Source organism: Hypanus sabinus, chromosome 12 (genome assembly GCF_030144855.1).
Source record: "Hypanus sabinus isolate sHypSab1 chromosome 12, sHypSab1.hap1, whole genome shotgun sequence".
NCBI classification, from domain to species: Eukaryota; Metazoa; Chordata; class Chondrichthyes; order Myliobatiformes; family Dasyatidae; genus Hypanus; species Hypanus sabinus.
Genome location: NC_082717.1, coordinates 96,907,434 through 96,929,316, shown reverse-complemented (window position 1 = coordinate 96,929,316; position 21,883 = coordinate 96,907,434). Strand labels below are relative to the sequence as shown.

Sequence of the window (21,883 nt, the reverse complement as noted above, 5' to 3'; positions counted from 1 at the left end):
AATAAGGTTTTTACCTTTTCCATAGGCGATGCCGCTGAAACCGACCACCCACTATTTATGAGGGCAGCGAGAGGATAGGAGCACGCCTCGCCCAACTCCGCTCAGTGGAAGTGCACAAATATCTCTGCGCAAATGTCAGTGTAATCTGACTCACGCGAGAGCGATCCCTGCCACTAATCCTTGGCTGCCTTGTAGAAATAGTTGCCGTCCTGCCGCAACCGGCAAGAAGCTGGGAACTTCCTGGCAGAAGAAGCGAGTTGCGACAGGTGAGATTCCAAGCTGCAGTCCCAGGCATTCCGTGTGACGAACGCTTCCTTGGCCCTTGCTGGGCACGCGCAGCAGCAGGGGCGGGGGCGCGCGTGCGCGCCCGCGGCGGCAGGACACCCGTAGCTGGATCGTGCGCGTGCACAGAGCTGAAAAATGCTCGCAAAGCGACGGAGGAGATTCAGCTAGTCTCGGTCTGAAATGTCGACTGTTCTTTGCTGCCTGACCCGCTGAATTCCTCCAGCAAGCTGGAAAGGACACAAACAAAAGGGACGTAGCCTCAGGATTCGGGGGGAGCGGATTCAGGATGGAGATGAGGAGGAACTGCTTTTCCCAAAGACGGGTGAATCTGGAATTCTCTGCCCAATGAAGCAGTGGAGGCTACCTCAGTAGATATATTTAAGACAAGGTTGGATAGATTTTTGCACAGTAGGGGAATTAAGGGTTATGGGGGAAAGGCAGGTAGGTGGAGATGAGTCCGTGGCCAGATCACCAGATCAGCCATGATCTTATTGAATGGCGGAACAGGCTGGGTGGGGGGAGGAGTGCTACTCCTGCTCCTATTTCTTAATTCTTATGCTAGCAATGTTTTCTTTAAACCTAGGGGAGACCTTTACAAAGGGACACTTCAAGGCCACACAGCATCTACGAAGAGACAGAGTAACACAGACGTGATGGTGGAGGAACTCAGCAGGTCAGGCAGCATCTATGGAGGTGGATAAACAGGGGAGGAGGGGGAGGTGAGCGAGGTAGGTGAGAGGAGGGAGGGCCACTGCACAGGATTGTAAAAGAAGAAACATGAAAATCCATCTGACTCCATCATGGGCGCCAGCCCTCTCCCCCCCCCCCCCCCCCCACCCAACATCCAGGTCACCACCTAAAGGCGATGCTCAAAAAGGTGGCATCTATCATTAAGTACCCTCATCACCCAGGACATCAGGGAGGAGAGACAGGAGCCTTAAGGCATACTCTCAACATTTTAATGGCTTCTTCCCCTTCACCATCAGAATTATGAATGGACAATGAACCTGTGACACTGCCTCACTATTTTCCCTCTCTTTTTGCACTACTTATTTAATTTATTTAGATATCCTTCTTATAGTCATTTATAGTTTATTACTGTATATTGCAACAGACTGCTGCCACAAAACAGCACATTTCATAATATATGCTGGTGATATTAAACCAGTTTCTGACTCTGATTGTGAGGATTTCAAACAATTTCTATCTGTTTTTGAATGCTGACTTAGGCAATGTTTTACTTCTGGTATTTTGAAAATAATACTGAGTTCAAGATTTGGGGTCCAGCCTGATATTTAGAAACATAGAAAAACTATGGCACAATAGAGGCCCTTCAGCCCACAATGGTGTGCCAAACATGCACTTACCTTGGAAATTACCTATAGCCCTCTATTTTTCTAAGCTTCATGTACCTATCCAGGAGACTCTTAAAAGACCCTATCGTATCCCTGTCCACCACTGTTGCTGGCAGCTTATTCCAAGCACTCACCACTCTCTGTGTAAAAAAAAACTTACCCCTGACATCTCCTCTGTACCTGCTTTCAAGCACCTTAAAACTGTGCCCTCTTATACTAGCCATTCTAGCCCTGGGAAAAAGCCTCTGACTTGATAAATGCCTCTCATTATCTTATACACATCTATCAGGTCACCTCTTGTCCTCCATCACTCCAAGGAGAAAAGGTCGAGTTCACTCAGCCTGTTCTCATAAGACATGCTCCCCAATCCAGGCAACATCCTTGTAAATCTCCTCTGAACCCTTTCTATAGTTTCCACATCCTTCCTGTAGTGAGGTGACCAGAACTGAGTACAGTACTCCAAGTGGGGTCTGACCAGGGTCCTATACAGCTGTAACATTACCTCTGGGCTCTTAAACTCAGTCCCATGGTTGATGAAGGCCAATGCAATAAGTATGCTTTCTTAACCACAGCTTTGAGTGTCCTATGTACTCAGACCCCGATCCCTCTGATCCTCCACACTGCCAAGAGTCTTACCATTAATACTATATTCTGCCATTATATTTGACCTACCAAAATGAACCACCTCATACTTATCTGGGTTGAGCTCCATCTGCCAATTCTCAGTCCAGTTTTGCATCCTATCAATATCTCACTGTAACCTTTGACAGCCCTCCACACTATCCATCACACCCCCAACCTTTGTGTCATCAGCAAATTTACTAACCCATCCCTCTACTTCCTCATCCAGGTCATTTATAAAAATCACGAAGAGAAGGGGTCCCAGAATAGATCCCTGAGGCACACCACTGGTCACTGACCTCCATGCAGAATATGACCCATCTGCAACCACTCTTTGCCTTCTGTGGGCAAGACAGTTCTGGATCCACAAAGCAAGGTCCCCTTGGATCTCATGCTTACTTACTTTCACAATAAGCCTTGCATGGGGTACCTTATCAAATGCCTTGCTGAACTCCATATACACTACACTTACTGCTCTACATTCATCAATGTGGTTAGTCACATCCTCAAAAAATTCTATCATGCTTGTAAGGCACGACCTGTCTTTGACAAAGCTAGGCTGACTATTCCTAATCATATTATGCCTCTCCAAATGTTCATAAATCCTGCCTCTCAGTATCTTTTCAATCACCTTACCAACCACTGAAGTAAGACTCACTGGTCTATAATTTCATGGGCTATCTCTACTCACTTTATTGAATAAGGGAACAACATCTGCAACCCTCCAATCCTCCGGAACTTGCCTCGTCCCCACTGATGATGCAAAAGTCATCGCCAGAGGCTCGGCAATCTCCTCCCTCGCCTCCCACAGTAGCCTGGGGTACATCTCATCCAGTCCTGGAGACTTATCCAACTTGATGTTTTTCAATAGCTCCAGCACATCCTCTTTCTTAATGTCTATATGCTCAAGCTCTTCAGTCCACTGCAAGTCATCTCTACAATTGCCAAGTTCCTTTTCGGTAGTGAATACTGAAGCAAAGTATTCATTAAGTACCTCAGCTATTTCTTCCGGTTCCATACACACTTTTACACTGTCACACTTGATTGGTCCTATTCTCTCACGTTTTATCCTCTTACTCTTCACATATTTGTAGAATTCCTTGGGGTTTTCCTTCATCCTGCTCCCCAAGGCCTTATCATGGCCCCTTCTGGTTCTCCTAATTTCATTGTTAAATTCCTTCCTACTAGCCTTATAATCTTCTAAATCGCTATCATTACCTAGTTTTTTGAACCTTTCGTAATATTTTCTTTTCTTCTTGACTAAATTTCCAACAGCCTTTGTACACCATGGTTCCTGTACCCTACTATCCTTTCCCTGTCTCATTGGAATGTATCCATGCAGAACACCAATCCCCTGAACATCTGCCACATTTCTGCCATATATTTCCTTGAGAACATCTGTCCCAATTTATGCTTCCAAGTTCCTGTCTGATAGCTTCATATTTCCCCTTACTCAAATTAAATGTTTTCCGAACTTGTCTGTTCCTATTCCTCTCCAGTGCTATGGTAAAGGAGATAGAATTGTCATCACTATCTCCAAAATGTTCTCCCACTGAGTGATCTGACACCTGACCAGGTTCATTTCCCAATACCAGATCAAGTACAGCCTCTCCTCTTGTAGGCTTATCTACATATTGTGTCAAGAAACCTTCCTGAACACACTTAACAAACTCCACCCCATCTAAACCCCTTGCTCTAGGAGATGCCAATCAATATTTGGGAAATTAAAATCTCCCACCATTACAACCCTGTTATTATTATACCCTTTCAGAAACTGTCTCCCTATCTGCTCCTTGATGTCCTTGTTACTATTGGGAGGTCTATAAAAAACACCCAGTCGAGTTATTGACCCCTTCCTGTTTCTAACTTCCACCCACTGAGACTCAGTAGACATTCCTGCATGATTTCCTCCTTTTCTGTAGCCATGACACTATCTCTGATCAGATGTGCCACGCCCCCACCTCTTTTGCGTCCTTCTCTGTCCTTTTTGAAATATCTAAAGCCTGGCACTATCGGCACCCATTTCTGCCCCTGAGCCATCCAAGTCTCTGTAATGGCCACAACATCGTAGTTTCAAGTACTGATCCACACTCTAAGCTCTTCTGCTTTGTTCATGATGCTTCTTTCATTAAAATAGACACATCTCAAACCATCTGTCTGAGCGCATCCCTTCCCTATCACCTGCCTATCCTCCCTCTCCAATCTGTCGCTGTCTCCAATCTTTCTCTATTTGTGAGCCAACAACCCCTTCCTCCGTCTCTTCAGTTCAGTTCCCACCCCCCCAGCAATTCTAGTTTAAACTCTCCCCTATAGTCTTTGAAACCTCCCCGCCAGGATATTGGTCTCCCTCAAGTGCAACCCGTAATGGGGGGTGGGGGGGTGGTGGTTCAGAACCAAGCCCAAACAGAAAACACGCTTGGCTGATGAAGGCATCTTAAAGACCAGTTCCATTCTAGATGTCAGCACACAAGGGCCATCACTGTGACCACCAGAAAACGATAATAAAATAAAACTTGTAATCTGAAACAGAAACACTCAACATGTCACGCAGCCTCTGTGGAAAGAGACCAGATTTACAGGACACCAGAGTTAGCAGGTGCAACTAGTAAAGTTGCTGCTTCATAGCTCCAGTGAGCCAGCTTCAATCCTGAACTGTCTATATGGTGTTTACACATTTTTCCTGTGATCTTCAGGGGCCCCATATCCCAGCAATATGGAGGTTGGCAAGTTATTTTGCTGCTGTAAACGGTGTGGTAGAGCAGATAAGAAGGAGGGGAGAATATAATAGACTAGCGTCACTGTCATTGAATTGCCCAGCATGGAAAGCAAGCCCTTTAGCCCAGTAGACAGAGTCGTAGAAGGCTGCAGCATAGAAACAGGTCCTTCAGCCTATCTAGTCTGTGCCAGCCTGGTTTTCTGCCTAATGCCATCTAGGTGCACTCAGACCATAGCTTTCCACACCTTTCTCATCCATGTACCTATACGAACTTCAATGTTACAACTGAACCCACATCTACCACTTCCTGTGGCAGCTCATTCCACACTCACACCACCCTCTGAGTGAAGAAGCTCCCCCTTCAGATTCCCCTTCAGTTTTCTCCCTAACCCCATAACCTCTAGTTCTTGTCTCGCCTAACCTGAGAGGAAAAAGCATTTTCCCTATCTATGCGCCTCATAATTTTGTATACAGTACCTCTATAAGATCTGTCCTCGTTCTCCTGTGCTTCAAGGAATAAAATCCTAACCTATTCAGCCTTTCCCTGTAACTCAGAGGCAATGTTGACTAAATTTCCTGAGTTAGTCCAATTTTCCTGAGCATGTTCCATATCACTCTAAACATTTCCCATCCATGGACAGGAAATGTCTTCTAAGTGTCATAATTGTACCCTTCTCAACTATTTCCTTGGGCAGCTCACTCCATGTATCAACCACCCTCAATGAGAAAAGTGTGGTAGATATGTGTTTCTTTGAAGGATTTGTCCTCTCACTTTAAACCTATGCTCTCTAGTTTTGGACTCCCCTATTTTGGGATAAAAGGTTTGTGGTTATTCACAGTTATCTGTGCTCCTTATGATTTTATAGGCGTAAATGGGAGCTTGAAGTCTGCGCAGATATGGTGAGTGTCAGGCCTGCTCTTGCCAACACCTCCCAGTATCCACCCAGCTGATTTACCTGCTTCTCATTCCAGACTCATCACCTGCAGCCTCAGTTCTCATCCACAGTCCTTGTTCACTCATTGAACTAGGTGGCCTCAGCCAGCTGCTCCTAGCCTTCATGCTCTCCCTCTGTTTTGTGGACCCTCACGGCTTATTAATATTATTATTATTATTATTAAAGTTATTGTTCACTGCTAATTCATCTGCTTTTACATTTCCTGATAGCGGGCACCTGAATCATGAAGGCCAGCACATCATACACATTCTGAACGTGTGTAAGCTTGTGTAGCATCTTTAATGGACTTTGACCTAAAGATCCCCTTGGTTTCAAAGCACTGCAAAGAGTCCTGCCATTAGCCTTAGACACCACCATCAAGTTCAAAAGTTTGTTTTGATTTCCCCAGGTGGATGTCATTAGCATGTCCAATATTTTTGCCGAAATGCCCCTTGAATTTAAGGATCAAGAATCAACTGTATTTGCCATATACAGAACATGTGTGAGGAATTTGCTGTGGTGTGTTGGTCAGGGTGTTACATGGAACAAAAAACAACAATGTTCAACAATTATAAAGAATTATACACATGTTGGCATTCACCTCTCATTTTGGCAGTCTGTGGTACTCACCTGCTTCAAGCAGGCTTCAATTATACTGGTGCCTGTAAAGAACATGGTAACCTGCCTCAAAGACTATTGTCCAGTAGCACTTACATGCACAGTGATGATGTGTTTTGAAAGGTTGGTGATGAAACATATCAACTCCAGCCTGAGGAGCAATTTAGATCCATTTCAATTTACTGTGCCTACCAGCGCAATGACTCCACAGCAGATGCCATCTCATTGGCTGCTCATTCAACCCTGGAACATCTGGACAGTAAAGATGCCATCTCATTGGCTGCTCATTCAACCCTGGAACATCTGGACAGTAAAGATGCCATCTCATTGGCTGCTCATTCAACCCTGGAACATCTGGACAGGATGCTCTTCATTGACTGCAGCTCTGCATTCAACACCATCATCCCTTCAAACTAATAAGTTTCAAGACCTTGGCCTCAATACCTCCTTGTGCAATTGGATCCTCTATTTCCTCACAAGCAAATCGGATTGGGAGCAACATCTTGTGCATAATGTCTATCAGCCAGGTACACCACTAGGCTGAGTGCTTAGCCCCCTGCTCTACTCACATTATGCCTATGACTGTAAGGCTAAAAGCTGATTTATACTTCTGCGTAGTAGCCTGTGCTGTTGTAACCATTTATGCCTGTGCGTCGGTGTGTCTGCGTCGCTCTGCAATTCACCGCCAAAACGCTAGTTGACAGTGGGATTTCTGATGGCAACTGAGTGCATCATGTTGGAGTTGGAGCTAATAAATGTTGAACAAGGGTTACTGCAAATTACTGCAACGCAGAAAAGAGAGAAGATGTCAGAGGAGATTATATGTATGACCATTGAACAGATTGAGGCAGAAGGAGGGTGAATTTTCTGTGCTTGTCTGGCCACTGAGAGACATGGACGAGGAAATGCATTTCAAATATTTTCGGATGTGGGCAGGTAGATTTGACGATTTGGTTCATTGTCTCCAACTGTTTATTTCTCATCAGTGTACATCGAAAGGAGGAAATGCAATGTTACCAAGCGGACCAATCACAGTTGTTGCGGTCTGCATTGCCGCAACGCGCAGTTACATTTTTGGAGAGGTGCGCGTCAGGCTATGGTGTAGGGTACAGTGTAGGTTACGCGGCTACGCCATACCTACAGCATTCATTTGACGCAGAAGTATAAATCAGCCTTAAGCACAGCTCCAATGTCATATTTAAGTTGGGTGTGGTCTTTCATTGATTCTATTATATTTCTTGGATTTACAGAGTATACACGCAAGAAAGCAAATCTTGTGTTGAATATGGTGACATTTATGTACGTTGGTAATAAACTTACTTTGTACTTGCTATAAAAATCAAATAAAGTTAGAGGTTAAAGGATGGTTATGTAATAAAATGTGCATAAATAAATAATAGCCAGCATGTATTTAGCATTATAAAAGTGGTCTTAAGTGTCCACATGCAGTGCAGTGACGATGGTCCTCCAGGCCATTCCAATCAGCAACTGAGCATTGATTCCATTTTTGTCAGACTGGAGTCACATTCCAGCCAGATGGTGTAACAATTACCTGAGGATACTGATTAAATCTGTGTATTTTCCTGAGATGTTGTAATCAGAAAGTTACACCTGAAATTATGTTCAGTTATGCACACTTTTGCTGGGTTTACACATACAGGGGTGATGCCAACAGGTTCAATAAATTGATTAGAAAGACTGGCTCTGTTATAGGAGTCAAATTAGACACACGGGAGGCTGTGGTAGAACAAAGGACCCTCTGGAAAATCCTTGCAATTCCAGACAATGTTCTCACCCTCTGCATGTCATCTTGGCTGAACAGAGGAACACTTTTAGTAATAGACTACTTCAACTGCGCTGTTCCAAAGAGCACCATATGAGGTTATTCTTACCCCCGGCCATTAGGCTCTATAATGAGTCAACCTATAAATGGGGAAGTGATTACCCCTTCCTGTTAGACTGTTTGAGGTAACTTATTTTATTCTTTCTGTGTCACTTCTAATATTTATATCTATGCACGTGATGCTGTGACACCAATTTCTTTTGGGATCAATAAGGTATATCTATCTATCTACTTTTTCTATCAATTGTATTTAAAAGGCTTATTTCTGCAATTGCAGACCATAAGACATAGGAGCAGAATTAGGCAATTCATCCCATCAAGTCTGCTTCACCATTCTATCATGGCTGATTTATTATCCCTCTCAATCCCAAACTCCTGCCTTCTCTCTGTAATAATCAAGAACTTATCAACCACTCCTTTAAATATACCAAATAACCTGATTTCCACAGCAATGAATTCCACAGATTCACCACCCTCAGATAAAGAAATTCCTCCTTATCTGTTCTAATGGACATCCCTCTGTTTTGAGGCTGTGCCCTTTGGTCCTAGACTCCCCCACTATAGGAAACATCCTCTTCATGTCCACTCTCTCCGGGCATTCAATGTAAGGTTTCAATGACATCCCCCCTCTCCTCCACCATTCTTCTAAAATCCAACAAGGACAGGCTCTTAGCCATCAAACACTCCTCATATGTTAATCTTTTCATGCCTGTAATTATTCTTGTGAATGTTCCTGAACCCTCTCTAATGCCAGCACAAGCTCTCTTAGAAAAGGGACCCAAATCTACTACAATACTGTACTGCCTTTGCAGGCTGACCAATCCTTACAAAGCCTTAGTGAAATTGAACATTTAAACAAAATATTATGTATGCTCAGAGGGTCAGAGCATCTGTGTAAAGGCAAAGGGCTTCTATCTCTACAGATGCTGTCTGACGTGTTGTGTGTTTTGGCTTTTATTTTAGGCTTCTGGGTTTTTTGTGTGAAATTGGGTTGGGCATGCAGTAAGAATGTTGTGGACTCCCGTAAGTCACCCCAACATAGTGCAATGGCATTCTGGGGCTCCAGTTTCACTGCATTTATGGTCAATGTTATTAGAAAGCTGTAATCTCAGAAATAACGTTAGATTGTGACAATCATAGTAAGGTACCAGGTGATATCAAATGGCATACAGGAAGCACATTGAACTGATGGTGATGGTGACTGATAGACTGATGATGATCTAACTGAGTGTAGTACTGACTGGTCATAGTAAGGTACCAGGTGATATCAAATGGCACGTGGGAAGCACATTGAACCCATTGCCACCTCAATCTTGTAATGAACAAACAATAGACAATAGGTGCAGAAGTAGACCATTCAGCCCTTCGAGCCTGCACCACCATTCTGAGATCATGGCTGATCATCTACTATCAATACCCGGTTCCTGCCTTGTCCCCATGATTCCCCTATCCATAAGATACCTATCTAGCTCCTTCTTGAAAGCATCCAGAGAACTGGCCTCCACTGCCTTCCGAGGCAGTGCATTCCAGACCCCCACAACTCTCTGGGAGAAGAAATTTTTCCTTAACTCTGTTCTAAATGACCTACCCCTTATTCTCAAACCATGCCCTCCGGTACTGGACTCTCCCAGCATCTGGAACATATTTCCTGCCTCTATCTTGTCCAATCCCTTAATAATCTTATATGTTGCAATCAGATCCCTTCTCAGTCTCCTTAATTCCAGCGTGTACAAGCCCAGTCTCTCTAACCTCTCTGCGTAAGACAGTCCGGACATCCCAGAAATTAACCTCGTGAATTTACGCTGCATTTCCTCTATGGCTAGAATGTCCTTCCTTAACCTTGGAGACCAAAACTGTACACAATACTCCAGGTGTGGTCTCACCAGGGCTCTGTACAAATGCAAAAGGATTTCCTTGCTCTTGTACTCAATTCCCTTTGTAATAAAGGCCAACATTCCATTAGCCTTCTTCACTGCCTGCTGCACTTGCTCATTCACCTTCAGTGACTGATGAACAAGGACTCCTAGATCTCTTTGTATTTCTCCCTTACCTAATTCTACACCATTCAGATAATAATCTGTCTTCCTGTTCTTACTCCCAAAGTGGATAACCTCACACTTATTCACATTAAATGTCATCTGCCAAGTATCTGCCCACTCACTCAGCCTATCCAAATCATCCTGAATTCTCCTAACATCTTCATCACATGTCACACGGCCACCCAGCTTAGTATCATCAGCAAACTTGCTGATGTTATTCTCAATGCCTTCATCTAAATCGTTGATGTAAATCGTAAACAGCTGTGACCACACTTGGTCTAATTATGCAAGGGAATGAGTTGTTATTTTTTGATAGATTCACGCAGTTTTATGGTACTGAAACGTATCAAGTTCATCACCTGATAGATCAGCTGAGCATTTTTATAGGCGTAATTCGGTTCGACCTTTAAACCTGTTCCCCAGTGCAATTTAAACAGGGCTAACTTGCACTTTAACTCACTGTTGAAAGGAAGACATGCTGCTACCAGAAGCTCACTCTAAAATCAATACAAGCTGATAATCATCAAAGATGCGCAGGTGATTAGAAGGAAATTACAACTGACAATTTGACATTTAGTGTCCGGTTGCATAACTTACTTTTTATTTAACTTCGCCTTACCCACTGTCTTACTATAATCTGTACTTACACAGTGCCACTGTTTGACAAAAGATTGAAATGCATTGCTCAACACCATTGGAATGTCGGCATGCACCATGACTAATTGTAGTGTCACAGTTCATTTTGAAATCCAGCGTAGATTTATTGGTTAACTATTAACCCTTTTAATTGCATAAATCTATATCCAGGCTGGACTGACGTACATTCCAAATAAGGTCAGATCAAAGAGAGTGGATAGTGGAGAAGGCCAATGGAAACCAGGAAGCACTTGTAGTTCCAGTTACCCAGCTGGTTGCTTAGCAACTGGACCATCAGAGGAGTTTGCTTGTTCGGACGGGTTGTCTGCACATCATTCACTGTGCACAGTTGTGGTATCTTCAGGCTAACTTGAACAGTCCATGTACATGCACTGGTGTCACTTTTTACATCTGGTGATCCCATTGTGGCCTCCTTTACATCAGTGATGTCCGAAGGTCAATTTGTTGAGCACCTTCAATCTGTCTGCTGTAACCAGGATGATCTGATGGCCAATCATTTTAACTCCACACCTACATGTGCCCACAGCCTCCTCAATGAGGCACACACAGCACTGATCGCCCCTCCCTGCCTTCTCCATCTTCCCATCACCCGTACATTCCTCCCTCCTCACCTCCATATAACCATACAACAATTACAGCACAGAAATGGGCCATCTCGGCCCTTCTAGTCCGTGCTGAATGCTTACTCTCACCTCGACCCACTGACCTGCACTCAGCCCATAACCCTCCATTCCTGTCCTGTCCATATACCTATCCAATTTATTCTTTTTGAAAATGACAAAATTGAACCTGCCTCTACAGCTTCTACTGGAAGCTTGTTCCACACAGCTACCACTTTCTGAGTAAAGAAGTTCCCCCTCGTGTTACCCCTAAACTTTTGCCCCCTAACTCTCAACTCATGTCCTCTTGTTTGAATCTCCCCTACTCTCAATGGAAAAAGCCTATCCACGTTAACTCTATCTACCCCCTCATAATTTTAAATACCTCTATCGTCCCCCCTCAACCTTCTATGCTCCAAAGAATTAAGATCTAACTTGTTCAACCTTTCTCTGTAACTTAGGTGCTGAAACCCAGGTAACATTCCAGTAAATCTCCTCTGTATTCGCTCTAATTTGTTGACATCTTTCCTATAATTTGGTGACCAGAACTGTACATAATACTCCAAATTTGAATTCACCAATGCCTTGTACAATTTTAACATTACATCCCAACTCCTATACTCAATGCTCTGATTTATAAAGGCCAGCATACCAAAAGCTTTCTTCACCACCCTATCCACATGAGATTCCACCTTCAGGAAACTATGCACCATTATTCCTAGATCACTCTGTTCTACTACATTCCTCAATGCCCTACCATTTACCATGTATGTCCTATTTTGATTATTCATAGTCACACTTATCAGCATTAAACTCCATCTGCCATCTTTCAGTCCACTCTTCTAACTGGCCTAAATCTCTCTGCAAGCTTTGAAAACCTACTTCTTTATCCACAATGCCACCTATCTTAGTATCATCTGCATACTTACTAATCCAATTTATCGCCCCATCATCCAGATCATTAATGTATATGACAAACAACATTGGACCCAGTACAGATCCCAGAGGCACACCAATAGTCACCGGCCTCCAACCTGACAAACAGTTATCCACCACTACTCTCTGGCATCTCTCATCCAGCCACTGTTGAATACATTTTACTACTTCAATATTAATACCTAACGATTGAACCTTCCTAACTAACCTTCCATGTGGAACCTTGTCAAAGGCCTTACTGAAGTCCATATAGACAACATCCACTGCTTTACCCTCATCAACTTTCCAAGTAACATCTTCAAAAAATTCAATATTTGTCAAATATGACCTTCCACGCACAAATCCATGTTGAATGCTCCTAATCAGACCCAGATAATTTTTTATATATATGTATACCACCTCTAAGAATACTTTCCATTAATTTACCCACCACTGACATCAAACTTACAGCCTGATAATTGCTAGGTTTACTCTTAGAACCATTCTTAAACAATGGAACCACATGAGCAATATGCCAATCCTCTGGCACCAACCCCGCTTCTAATGACATTTGAAATATTTCTGTCAGAGCCTCTGCTATTTCTACACTAACTTCCCTCAAGGTCCAAGGTAATATCCTGTCAGGACCCGGAGACTTATCCACTTTTATATTCTTTAAATGCGCCAGTACTTCCTCTTCTTTAATCATCATAGTTTCCATAACTCTTCTACTTGTTTCCCTTACCTGACACAATTCAATATCCTTCTCCTTAGTGAATACCGAAGAAAAGAAATTGTTCAAAATCTCCCCCATCTCTTTCGACTCCACACATAGCTGTCCACTCTGATTCTCTGAGGGACCAATTTTATCCCTCACTATCCTTTTGCTATCAATATAACTGTAGAAACCCTTTGCATTTATTTTCACCTTACTTGCCAAAGCAACCTCCTATCTTCTTTTAGCTTTTCTAATTTCTTTAAGATTCTTTTTACATTCTTTATATTCCTCGAGCACCTCATTTACTCCATGCTGCATATATTTATTGTAGATCTCTCTCTTTTTCCAAACCAAGTTTCCAATATTCCTTGAAAACCATGGCTCTCTCAAACTTCCCTTTCAATCTAACAGGAACATAAAGATTTTGTACCCTCAGAATTTCACCTTTAAATGACCTCCATTTCTCCATTACATTCTTCCCATAAAACAAATTGTCCCAATCCATTCCTTCTAAATCCTTTCCCATCTCCTCAAAGTTAGCCTTTCTCCAATCAAAAATCTCAACCCTGGGTCCAGACCTATCCTTCTGCATAATTATATTGAAACTAATGGCATTGTGATCACTGGACCCGAAGTGCTCCCCAACACATTCCTCTGTCACCTGACCTATTTCATTCCCTAACAGAAGATCCAACACTGTTCTCTAGTTGGTACCTCTATGTATTGCTACAAAAAAACTATCCTGCACACATTTTACCTCCTCCTCTTTATTCCATGATCCACTGACTTCTTCTATCAGATTCCGTCTTCTTCGGCTGTTAGTCACCTCCACCTATCCACCAACCACCTTCCAGCTTCTTACATCATTCTCATTCACTGCTCTCTCAGTGGTCTATCATCCCTCTTCATCCAGATCTACCCATCTCCTGCCAGATCTTGTTGCACCCTTCCCTTCACTAGTTTAGACCATCTCATCCCTTTCTTTCATGTGCCAGTGAAAGATCTCAACCCGAAGTTAGCTGTCCATATGCCTCTATCGATGGAGCTTGATTGCTTGACTCCTTTGTGCATTGAGCAGAGAGAGAGGTTGCTTCAGGAGGGCCACTTTAATCCTTGCAGTGGGAAGTGCCTATCAACAACTCTTTGAGGTATCTTATACAAGTTGTCCTAGCCCACCACTGTTGCCTCACAATCATCAGTAGTCAGTGTGAGAGAGCATTGTATGTCCAAGTAGCTTGAGTGAGACTCTCTGTGAATGGTTGATAGACCGGACACAAGTTATATGTGGTTTAAGAGCAAGTTTAACTATTTAAAAAGGTGGGTCATTTATTTGTATATTTCATGACTTTGGCCATTGTAAATTGTCTCCAGTTTAGGTGGATAGGAGGGGAACTAAAGAAATTCCATGGGCAGTGTGAGAGAAAGGATTACAGGTAAAGTAGGGACTGACAGGATCGCAGAGAGCCAGCATAGATTCAAAGGCCTAAGCAGCCTTCTATGTAATGAAGGAAATGAAATGTCTTGAGAAGGGGGCTATGGGGAAAAAAAAAGATGAGAGGAATCAGAGAAGGAAGAATGTAGGGGAGACTAGAAACAAAGACGAGAACTTTAAACTAATTGTTGTTTAACAAGGGGACATACAAGATGAATGGGTGTCAATGTGGATTCGGAGATTGGCTTCTACTTGCCTTGGACCAGAAATGTAACGGCACCTGCCATTCAGGGACATATCTAGTAATTGGATGGAGTGTAAGTCAATGATATTAATTAAGTCTCTGATTCTGATTGTCATCGTCAATATTCCATGATTTGATTAATTAGAAGGGCAAAGGCAGTTTGCTGTTCCTAGTGAAAATTCCAACAGCATCAAGATATACTTCTTTCATTCTTAAAGAATATTGATCTGTAGTATGCTGATTGCTGGCAGACAGCTTTGCATTTACTCAGAGACTGCACTAGATAGATTACAATCTTCTTCATTCATTTCTTTTCAATTTTTGTATGATATTGCTTGGTTTAACAAATAATGCTCATGTTCTCAATAGATTATTATTTATTTACTTATTTCATCATTATTATTTGTTTTTGCACATTGGTTGTTTGTCCTTCACATGTAGATTTTAACTGATAATATTCTGTTACTCTTTCCTACTATGACTTTCCGTAAGGAAATGAATCTCAAGGTACAATATTCTCACTGTTGAGTATGCTCCACGTCTTGTGGTGCAGGTCAGATCAGGTGGCAACCTTGCCATTTCTTTGGCATTTTGTTTATTTTTACGAGGCTGAGTTGCTGGCTGAACACTCAGCCCAGCGCAGATGGAAAGCACACAAGGAGCCAACCTGATTCAAACTGGGTCAACTCGCCTCCAAGTACAGTTCAGATGCCACTACTCCACTGGTCAGCTGACATAGATGTATTTTGATAATAAATTTACTTTGAACTTTGTAATATTGCATATATCTCTGTGCTCTGAGTCTCTAGACCAGGTGTTCCTAACCATGGACCCCTTGGTTAATGGTAGTGGTTGGGAACTCCACGCTGGACAATGTGTGCCAGTGGAGATTTACAGCATTTCACAAAACAATTCTATTTCAAGTTTTTCTCTCCAGGTTTCTTCCTTTCCTTTCCTTTCCTTTCCTGAGGCCACAGACTGATTGTCCAGTTACCAGTCACCTCTGGGTTACATATTCAAGTCAAGTCAACCTTACCAGTGAGTTTCCCCCAGCAGACCAACTTCATTCATTCAGCTACAATTGTTCAAAACAGAACTATCCCAGCATGCCATTATATTCCTTCTGGGCAGAAGATACAAATGCCTGACTGCTCGTACCACCAGGATCAAGGGCAGCTTCGATCCCCTGTTATTTATTGATATGCAGTACGGTGTAGACCCTTCCAGACCCTCAAGCCACGCGTCTCAGCAATCCCCCGATTTAATCCTATCCTAATCTCAGACAATTTACAATGACCCGTTAACCTACCAACCGGTACGTCTTTGCACCAAGGAAAGAAACTGGAGCACCCAGAGGAAACCCAGGCAGCCATGAAGACAATGTATGAGCAGCGGCGGAAAGTGAACTCAGGTAAAGAGTTGTGCTAACCGCGACATACCAGGCAGATTTTTAGAAGACTATTCAATCTTTTCTTCATATGATAAAATGGGCCCTTGTCCGTAAATTCCACCTCGTTATGACATTGCACTTCATTGTCTACCTGCACTGCACTTTCTCTGTAGCTGTTACATTTTATTCTGCATTGTTATTGTCTTATCCTCAATGCAAAGTGTAATGAATTGATCTGTATCAATAGTCTGCAAGACAATATCTCATTGACAATAATAAATCAATTCCAATTTCAATATTTGCACGATGTCATCAGCATGAAACATTTTATTTTCTATAGTTTCTCCTTCCATAGATGCTGCCTGACCTGTTGAGTTTTTCTGTTTTTTTATTATAGGAACTGTGCCTAACAACATGAGGGCCAATAACTAGAAGGCAGAGATTCAAACAGGATCAATGAAAGGTTAACACAAAGACTGACAAGCAACAAATGTGCAAAGGAAGACTATATAAATGCATAAATAAATAACATTCATCATAGAGTCTTTGAAAATGAGTTCATAGATAAGAAACATAGAAAACCTACAGCATAATACAGGCCCTTCGGCCCACAAAGTTGTGCTGAACATGTCCGTACCTTAGAAATAACTAGGCAATAACTTAGAAATTACCTTAGAAATTGTGGAATCAGTTCAGTGTTGAGGTGAGTGAAGTTATCCATGCTGTTTCAAGAGTCTGATAGTTGAGGGATAATAACTGTACCTGAACCTGGTGGGGAGATGAGATAAAATATTGTTGATTTCTACAAGTTAGTATGATCAGAAATGCACTGTTTTAAAGAATGATGGAGCAGATTCAATTTTAACTCAGCAAAAGTCATTAGAGTCACCAAGTCATGGAAAAATACAACCCAGAAACAGGCCCTTCAGCCCATCCAGTATGTGCTGAACCATTTAAACTACCTACTACCATTGACCTGCACTCGGACCATAACCCTCCATACCATGTACCCATCCAAACTTCTCTTAAAGTTGAAATCAAGCTCACATGCACCAACACACACAAAATGCTAGTGGAACACAGCAGGCCAGGCAGCATCTATAGGGAGAAGCGCTGTCGACATTTCGGGCTGAGACCTTTCAACAGGGTCCTGTGTTCCACCAGCATTTTGTGTGTGTTGCTTGAATTCCCAGCATCTGCAGATTTCCTCGTGTTTACTTTTCAAATTCACATGCACCATTTGTGCTGGCAGCTCGATCCACACTCTCATGACCCTCTGAGTGAAGAAAATACCTTTCATGTTCCCCTTACACTTTTCACCTTTCACCTTCAACTCATGACCTCTAGTTGTAGCCCTAGCCAACCTCAGTTGAAAATCATTCAGATTAGTTCTTGAAGGAAAAGAATTGAAAGTTAATAGGAAAGAAGATAGAGTGTTACTAATTGGATGGCCCTTTCAGGCTAAGTGGCTATCTTCTGAACTACGCGATGCTCATGTCAGACGAGCCAATCCAAAACTGAAGTTGGATTTTCTTCCGCTATGAGACCCATTCCAATATCCCAGGTGTGTCTCACTGAGCAATAAATATTATTGTACTAGTTGCAATGCATCACCATTTTCACTTTATGAGGCAAGGCCATTTAAATTGCACTTTAATACTTGACTCTCACAAGTATGTGATAATCACTGCATGCAACATTACGGTTATACATTTCCAGATTGTAACAATACCATTATACAGTTCTAGCATGTAACATTTACAGTTATACAGTTCTAGACTGCAACATTACAGTTATACAGTTCCAGCATGTAATGTTACGGTTATATGTTTCCAGATTGTAACAATACCATTATACAGTTCTAGCATGTAACATTACAGTTATATAGTTCCATATTGTAACGATACTATTGTACAGTTCCAGATTGTAATGTTACAGTTATACAGTTAAAGCACATAACATTACCATTGTACAGTTCCAGATTGTAACTCTACCTTCATACAGTTTCAGCATCTACTATTACCATTACAGTAATACAGTTCCAGCATGTACCATAATGCCATAAGACATAACAGCAGAATTAGGCCATTTGGCCTATCGAGTCTGCTCTGCCATTCAATCATGGCTGATCCTTTTTTCCCTTCCCCGGCCTTTCCCATAATCTTTGATGCCACGACCAATCAAGAACCCATCAAGCTCAGCCTTAAATACATCCAAAGGCCTCCACACCTGCCTGTGGTAACAAATTCACCAGCCTCTGGCTAAAGAAATTTCTCCACATCTCTATTTAAATGGACACTCCTCTATCCTGAGGCTGTGCTCTCTTGTCCTAGAATCCCCCACTATGGGAAACATTTTTCCCACAGCTACTCTGTCTAGGCCTTTCAATATTTTCGAAAGGTTTCAGTGAGATCCCTCTCATCCTTATGAATTCCAGCAAATACAGACCCAGAGCCTTCAAATGTTCCTTATATGACAACCCTTTCATTCCCAGAATCATCCTTGTGAATCTCCTCCGAACCCTCTCCAATGCCAGGACATCTTTTCTTAGGTGAGGAGCACAAAACAGTTCACAATACTCAAGGTAAGGCCTCACCAGTGCCTTCTGAGGCCTCAGCATCACATCCCTGCTCTTGTATTTTAGACCTCTTGAAATGAAAGCTAACATGGCATTTGCCTTCCTCACCACTGACTCTACCTGCAAGTTATGTCATAAGGTTGGTGGCAGACCCAAATGCAAGACAGAGTGAAGCACTAGGAACAGGACTAGGTGGATCAAGAAAGCAAGGGAACTCAGGAAGAAATGATACTGGACATTGACCCACAGGCCCTGGATGAGACTAAGATTCAGGGCCAGGGCTAGGACTAAGACTAGGAAAGCGGGACCGGGACAAGGAACTTGGAACTAGATGCCTGGGCTAGGACTCCGAGCCAGAGACTGGACAGGGACCTTGAACCTGGGTCTTGACTTGGGCTCAGACCCCAGATCTAGGCGAGGATGAGACGTGGCTACAGGACTGGACGTGGAATTCTTGCACAGGACAAGACACACAGACAGGACGAGAACACAAAGCTAGGACTTGGCTTGGACAGGACGAGGGAAATCCAGCACCGGGCTGGGCGAGGAATCTCCAGCACAGGACAAGGCTCTTGAACTAGATTTGGCTCGGCTCTTGGACTCAGCTTGGTTAGGCTCTTGGGTATGGAGCCGGGTCCCTTCCTAGGACACAGGGCCAGGATGACTGCCAAGGATTCATATGGGGACAATCCAGCACTGGGCAGGCAAGGCTTCAGAAGGAAAGGAAGGGAACAGTCCAGCATGGAATTCTTGGTTTGAAAGGTATTTATGTGCCAGCCCACAATGAGAATCAGGTGCCTCAATTAAGGCACCCAACAGAACAAGGGAGAAAACAGGAAAACCCGGAACAAGGATCGATGTACTGGACCAAGAACCAGAATGCAGACTTTACAGACCAGACCATGACTAGTTAACCTTTAGGGTGTTCTGTACAAGGGTACCTAAGTCCCTTTGCATCTCAGAATTTTGTATTTTCTCCCTGTTTAGAAAATAGTCTGCACATTTATCTCTACTACCAAAGTGCATGACCATGCATTTTCCAACATTGAGTTTCATTTGCCACTTTCTTGTCCATTCTCCTAATTTGTCTAAGCCCTTCTGCATCCTACCTGTTTCCTCAACACTACCTGCCCCTCCACTCTCACTCTCTTGAGATCCATTACTAACCCGATTTTCCCAGTCGACCTGTATGTTGAAATCTCCCATGACTATCATAGCATTGCCATTTTGGCATGCCATTTCTATTTCCTGTTATAATTTGTGGTCCACATCCCAGCTACTGTTGGAAGGCCTGTATATAACTGCCATCAGGGTCCTTTTACCTTTGCAGTTTCTTAACACAACCCACAAGGACTCAACATCCTCTGATCCTGCATCACATCTTTCTATTGATTTGATGTCATTTTTACCAGCAGAGCCACGTTATTCCCTCTCCCGATCTTCCCATCCCTACAATAACCTTGGACATTCAGCTCCCAACTACAACCATCCTTCAGCCACAATTCAGTGATGGCCACAACTCAATCTGGCAATCTGTAATAGTGCAACAAGATTATCACCTTATTTCTTATACTATATGCATTTAGATGCAACACCTTGAGTACCGTATTGGCTGCCCTTTTTGATTCTGCATCCTTAGTGCACTGATACTCATCCTGCTGGCTGCAATTATGTCCTGTGATCTGCCTGCCCTTCCTGACAGTCTGACTGCATGCTATCTTTGCTTTTTTACCATCCGTCCTATCCTAAGTCCCTTCACTCTGGTTCCTAGCCACCTGACAGATTAGTTTAAACCCTCACCAATAGCTCTAACAAACCTGCCCATGAGGATATTGGACCCCCTCCAATTCAGGTGCAACCTGTCACTTTTGTACAGGTCACACCTCCCCCAGAAGAGATCCCAATGATCCAAGAACCTGAAGCTCTGCTCCCTGCACCAGCTTCTCGGCCACACGTTAACCTGCTAAATCATCCTGTTTCTACCCTCACTGGCACATGGCACAGGCAGCAATCCAGAAATTACTACCCAGGAGGTCCTGTTTCTCAGCTTTCTACCTAGCTCTCTAAATTCTCTCTTCAGGACCTCTTCGCTTTTCCTTCCTATGTCATTGGTACCAATATGTACCAATACATTTAGCTGCTTTCACTTCCCCTCCAAAATGTTGTGGACACAATCTGAGATATCCCTGACCCTGGCACTTGGGAGGCAACATACCATCTGGGAGTCCTGTTCCCATCCACAGAATCTCCTGTCTGTTCCCCTGACTATTGAGTCCCCTATCACTACCGCTCCCCTCTTCTCCCTCTTTACCTCCTGCACCTTGGACCCATAGTCTGCCAATAACCTGGTCTCCGGGGCATTCCCCTGGGAGGTCATCCCCCACAAAAGTATCCAAAATGGTATACTTACTTTTGAGGGGTATGGCCACGGGGGTGGTCTGCGTTAACTGCCTATTCACATTTTCATTTCTGCTGACAGTCACCCAGCTACTTGCCTCCTGCAACTTCAGGGTGACTACTTCCCTATAACTTTGATCGATTATATCCTCACTCTCCCATACAAGCCAAAGGTCATCCAGTTGCTGCTCCAGATCCCTAATACAGTCTTCAAAAAGCTGATGCTGGATGCATTTCATGCAGTTTCCTGGGAGACTCCATATCCACATGAAGAACACACAACAGCCATTTACTACACTAGGTACGGTAAGAGAAATAAAAAGGGGACCTTAACAGAAACTTGCCCAGAGCCAATGCCTCTTTCGAGCCGAAGCCTAACACTTCTATTCTCATCACTGACCTACTCCCAACATTGGTAGCCCGCTTGCCCCATCTGTCCTTGTAAACAAATGTTGCCGACCTGCAAGAAATGTTGTCACCGTGGCTTGCTCCCGCTGCTGGTTGACTGTTGCAATGAGCTCAAATGCCCATGATGGTCTCC

The 21,883-nt window shown here is 43.2% G+C and overlaps 1 protein-coding gene and 1 long non-coding RNA gene across 11 annotated transcripts in view; one reads left to right on the top strand and one right to left on the bottom strand.

Annotated features, from left to right (window-relative positions):
• Positions 1-338, bottom strand: part of zgc:172136 (uncharacterized protein LOC566376 homolog) — a 93,638-nt gene extending 93,300 nt beyond the window's left edge. For 2 of the 8 annotated variants that reach the window (XM_059986508.1, XM_059986506.1), the window contains exon 1: positions 155-338. In XM_059986508.1, the coding sequence (XP_059842491.1) occupies positions 155-295 (141 nt within the window). In that variant the 5' untranslated portion in view covers positions 296-338. Of the gene's footprint in view, positions 1-14 lie in introns of all 8 variants that reach the window. The other 6 variants (XM_059986509.1, XM_059986507.1, XM_059986510.1 and 3 more) reach the window with 4 other exon arrangements.
• LOC132403166 (uncharacterized) lies at positions 133-16,899 on the top strand. Of its 3 annotated transcripts, XR_009515198.1 has the most exons (4): positions 133-266; positions 869-958; positions 16,311-16,388; positions 16,765-16,899. It is a non-coding gene; the product is annotated as an uncharacterized LOC132403166 (long non-coding RNA). The 3 variants fall into 3 exon arrangements; XR_009515197.1 differs by lacking the exons at positions 16,311-16,388; positions 16,765-16,899 and adding an exon at positions 6,143-8,081; XR_009515196.1 differs by lacking the exons at positions 133-266; positions 16,311-16,388; positions 16,765-16,899 and adding exons at positions 404-607; positions 6,143-8,081.
• The last annotated feature ends 4,984 nt before the right edge of the window (positions 16,900-21,883 follow it).